Here is a 4,607-nt window from a genome sequence, read left to right as displayed (position 1 = left end):
GAGGGACACGGGGAATCATCCCCAGCCCCGGGAGGGACCGAGGGACGCGTCGGGAACCCAACGGTGCCGGGGACAGACGGACAGACGGACAGGGGAAGGGCAGATGGACAGCTCGAGGTGCTGAGGGGGCTCCTGCTGCTCAGGGCGATTCCACAACCTCTCGTTTATCAGGTTTTTTTCCCCCTCCCCCAAAAAAATGACATGGGAAAATCCTCTGGGAGCTGGAGGCTCAGGGTGAACCTCCAGCTTCCAAATATTCCAGGGGAGGGGAAAAGGAGGGAGGGATGTGCTCGAGGAACCGTGTTTTGGGTGGGACATCTCTGAAATAAAGAAACCTCTTTTTTTTTTTTTAATTATTTTTTAATTCATTCATTAATTAAGAAAATGCTTGACGATTCCGGTGGGTGGAGTTCACACCCCCCCCCCAAAAAAAAGGCAGATTCTCCGTGCTCATTAAAAGCAAACTGAGCCCGTAAACGTTACCTAAGAGGCCTCCTGAAGGTTTTAATCTGTCTGAATGCTATCAATTAAAAAAGTGATTAATTTAATTAATTAAATAGGCGGTTAATTGGCGCGTTTTCCTAAATGGCAGTCAGCAGGAGTCAGGGAGAAGGGACAGGGAACATGCACGTTGGGGCCCTTCAGGGGGTTTAAAACACCAATTTGAGGCCAGTCAAAAGACCTCGCAGGGACAGGGACCTTCAGGAGGAATTTTCGGAGTCTTCGAGGAGATTTTGGAAACTTCCCGTGGTTTGGAAGCGTCTTGAGGCATCAGAAACAAAATCCCTGCCTGTCACTGGGACGGGGGTTCTGGGCAGAACGTCACCCTGGAGGGGGACTCAGCTGTTGGCCAGGGGTTGTCCCACCCTGGAGGGGCTTGGAACCACCTGGACAAGGGTTAATCCCACCCTGGAGGGGCTCAAAAATCACCTGGACAAGGGTTAATCCCACCCTGGAGGGGCTCAAAAATCACCTGGACAAGGGTTTATCCCACCCCTGAGAGTCCCAAGTCCCTGTTGGTTGAGGTCAATCCACCCCTGAGGAGGATTCAGTGGTTGGCCAAGGGTCATCCCACTCTTGGGGGACTCAAGTCCTGACTGGCCAAGGGTTTGTCCCACTCCTGAGGGACTGAAAGACCACTTGGCCAAGGGTCATCCCAGCCTTGAGGGGGACCCAAGGGTTGGCCAAGGGTCATCCCAGCCTTGAGGGGAACTCAAGGGTTGGCCAAGGGTCATCCCTGAGGGATTCAAAGACCACTTGGCCAAGGGTCATCCCACCCTTGAGGCACTCTGGTAATGGTTGGCCAAGGCTTTTCCTGCCCTTGAGGGGCTCAAAAAACACTTGGCCAAGGGTTGTCCCACCCTGAAGGGATTCAAAGACCGCTTGGCCAAGGGTCATCCCACCCTTGAGGGGGATTCAGCAGTTGGCCGAGGGTCATGCCACCACTGGACACTCAAGGGTTGGCCAAGGGTCATCCCACCCCAATGGATTCAATGATTGGCCAAGGGTTATCCCACCTCAATGGACTTGATGGTTGGCCAAAGGTCATCCTACCCCAGTGGACTCAACGGTTGGCCAAGGGTCATCCCACCACTGGACACCCAAAGGTTGGCCAATGGTCATCCAATCCCAGTGGGCTCAAGGGCTGGTCAAGGGTTATCCCACCCTGAAGGACTCAATAGTTGGGCAAAGGTCGTCCCACCCTTGAGAGGGATTCAACACTTGGCCAAGGGTCATCCTACCCCCACGGACTCAACAGCTGGCCAAGGGTCATCCCAGCCTTGAGGGGGACTCAAGGGTTGGCCAAGGGGTCATCCCACACTTGATGGACTCAATAGCTGGGCAAAGGTCAAAGGTCATCCCATCCTGATGGGCTCAACGATTGGTCCAGGGTTATCCCGCCCTTGAGGGGGACTCAAGGGTTGGCCAAGGGTTCTCCAGATGTGTGTTCCTGCCGCTGGAGAACGTGCAGCACCCCCCCCAGCGGGGAGGGGGCACACCCTCCCTCCTGAAATGACCCTCCTGAATCCAGAGGGTCCCACCCCTCAGTTCCCACCCCCAGAGCAGAGTCAGACTCTCCAGATCCTCCCTCAACCCCCTTGGAGGCTCAGGATGGCTCAGCCTTCCTCCAGCTGGACAAAACAGGGCGTCCCTCCTGCCTTGGCCTCCCTCCAGGCTGCCAAAGGCACCAGAACGTCCCCTGTGGTGGGTCCACGGAGACAGGGGAGGATGTGCCGAGTCAGCTGATAATCAGCGCCCGCAGATAAGGCTCGAGCCCCACGAGTGGCTCTGACGTCTCCAGACGAGATGTGCAGATTATCCCCAGCCTGGAGCCGGGCTCAGCCTCCTCCTGGTGACACTCAGCACCAAACCAGGCCCTGGGAGCTCCGGCTGGAGGAGCTGAAGGCGGGAGGATCATGGATGGGAAGGTGGGTGGACAAGGACAGGCTCGGGCTCCACGTCCTGCAGAGCCAACCGAGAGCTCCCGGCCCGGATCTCGCACGGAAAAGCGGCTGCAGCGGCTCCTCAAAGCAGCTCCGGGGCCGGGGAGAAGCACAGAGTTAAAAACTGGGCACCGAGGCAGGTGATTCAGCACCAGAACAGGTGATTAAGCACCAAAACAGGTGACTCTTGCCCCGAGCCAAACACCGGAGCGCTCCTGGCTCAGCACCAGCTTCTCAGAGCCTTCTCAGCGTCTTCTGTTCGGGCCAAACCCAGCCCTGTCACCCAGCCCTGGCACTCCCGGGCTTCCAAGGGAGCAGATTCCCTCTTCCAGGTGCAGGATTCCCTCTTCCAGGTGCAGGATTCCCTCTTCCAGGAGCCCTCGTAGCCGTTTCCCGTTGCCTTTCCCAGATTTCTGCCCCAGGTCTGCAGCTTCCTGACCCTCTCTGGGGACACGGGGCGGCTCCCGGGGGGGGTTGTTGTGGGACTCCCGATCCACCCCCGACAGCGTTTTGTGCCCCTTTGATCTCTCCCCGCGGCGCAGGAACCGCAGCGCAGCTCGGATCAAACGCACCCACAACTCCCCTCCCACCCGCTCCGAATCCTGCTCTGGGAGGGAGGGAGGGAGGGAAGGAGGGAGGGAAGAGCCCACGGGGGGAGCCACTCGGCTCTCCAGGGAGCTGCCGGGGCCCGGGATGAATCAGCCCCTTCCCAGCCCGCCGCGTTCCCACGGCTGGAAAATCGCGGCTCGTGGCCCCCCCACCTCCACCCCGGGGGTCGGTTCGTGGGTGACGGAGCCGGGCCGAGCTCCAGGGGACAAAGGGGTTTGGCCAAAACCCACCCCCCCACGTCCTGCCGCCCTCCCAGCGCTGCCCACGGGACACCCACGGCCCCCACTTCTCCTTCCTCCAGCGCGGGATCGAAATCTCCCTCACCCGGAGCTGCTCCAAGGGGGAATGTCGGGAGTTGGGGGCTCGGCGGGAGTGGGTTGGTCCCACCTTCCAGGGGAAGGTGTCCCCGTCCGCGCCAGGGGGTTGGATTGGGGTGATCTTTAAGGTCCTTTCCAACCCCAAACCGCGCCACGATCCGACGACTCTCCCAGGTCTCTCCCAGCCACCCCGGGGTGCGGGTTTGTGGCCCCGGGTGGGGGCCAAGAGGAGTCCCCCCACCCCCCACCCCGAGCTTGGACACCCACCCTGCTCCATCCCCGCCCCTCTGCAGATCCCTCCAAGCCCAGGGGCCATCCCTAATTTCCCACCCGCCATCAGGAACCCCCCGAAGCAGCGACACAACGACCTTGTGAATGTTCTCTGCGGTTTATTGGGAACGGCAACATATCCCGGGTGGGGGGAGGACAGCGAGGCTGGGGAGGGGTAATGTGAGGCGGGGACATCTCGTGCCCTGTCGCGGGGGGCCTGGAGGGTTTGTTCTCCTCGCAGACAGCCCGGGGGAGGGGGGATCGTGTGCGAGGCGTCCCAGGGGTCACCGGGAGCGGGACGAGTGGAGCGGCGGTCGCAGCTCCCGGCCGAGCGAAGCCCCCCAAAGCCCCACCCTGAGCCGGCCCGGCCCTCCGGCCACCTCCGGAGACGCCCCCTCGCCAAGGGACGGGCCCCGCTGGCCCCACACCCGCCCCGCGGGGAGCAGCGGGATGGACCCCGCCAGGAGCGCGTCCACGGGGGACACGGGGCGGGAGGGGAGAGCGGGACACGCGAGTTTTATACACGAGAAATGTCCGAGGCGGCGAGGAGAGGGGGGGGGGCACGGCGGTCCCTCGTGCCGGGCAGCCCCCCGTGCCGCGACCCCGCCGGCATCGCCCCCCACGCCCCGCGTGGCACCGCGGGCCGGGCCGAGCCGGGCTCGGGGGAAGGGGGGGGGGCGCGGCTCGTCCCACGGAGGGGTTGCGAGTGGGGGGGCTGGGGCTGCTGCCGGCGGGAGGGACGAGGAGCTGCTGCTGCTGTTGGAGCTGCTGTTGGAGCTGCTGGTGCTGCTCGGCGGGGCTCAGAACCGCACCCCCGAGGACTTCACCGAGGTGGTGACGCATCTCCGCACCGAGGACGAGCCCCCGCCGGAGCCGCACATCCTCCCGCTGCCCGACGAGAAGCCCCCGCCGTGCATCATCCCCCCGCCCATCCCGCAGCTGCCGCCGGCGAAGCCGCTCCCTCCTC

The 4,607-nt window shown here is 62.5% G+C and overlaps 1 protein-coding gene across 1 annotated transcript in view; it reads right to left on the bottom strand.

Annotated features, from left to right (window-relative positions):
* Positions 1 to 4,440: 4,440 nt before the first annotated feature.
* LOC114073116 (keratin, type II cytoskeletal 5-like) overlaps positions 4,441 to 4,607 on the bottom strand; it is a gene marked incomplete at its 5' end in the record, with an annotated part of 5,964 nt that continues 5,797 nt past the window's right edge. Inside the window, one exon of the mRNA XM_027910906.1 lies at positions 4,441 to 4,604. Coding sequence (XP_027766707.1) covers positions 4,441 to 4,604 — 164 coding nt within the window. The remainder of the gene's footprint in view (positions 4,605 to 4,607) is intronic.

This window comes from Empidonax traillii, unplaced genomic scaffold, assembly GCF_003031625.1.
Source record: "Empidonax traillii isolate 1590-97213 ecotype Southwest subspecies unplaced genomic scaffold, ASM303162v1 scaffold5369:size18030, whole genome shotgun sequence".
Taxonomy (NCBI): Eukaryota; Metazoa; Chordata; class Aves; order Passeriformes; family Tyrannidae; genus Empidonax; species Empidonax traillii.
The sequence above is the reverse complement of the archived record's forward strand: the minus strand, read 5'-3'. Positions and strand labels throughout refer to the sequence as shown.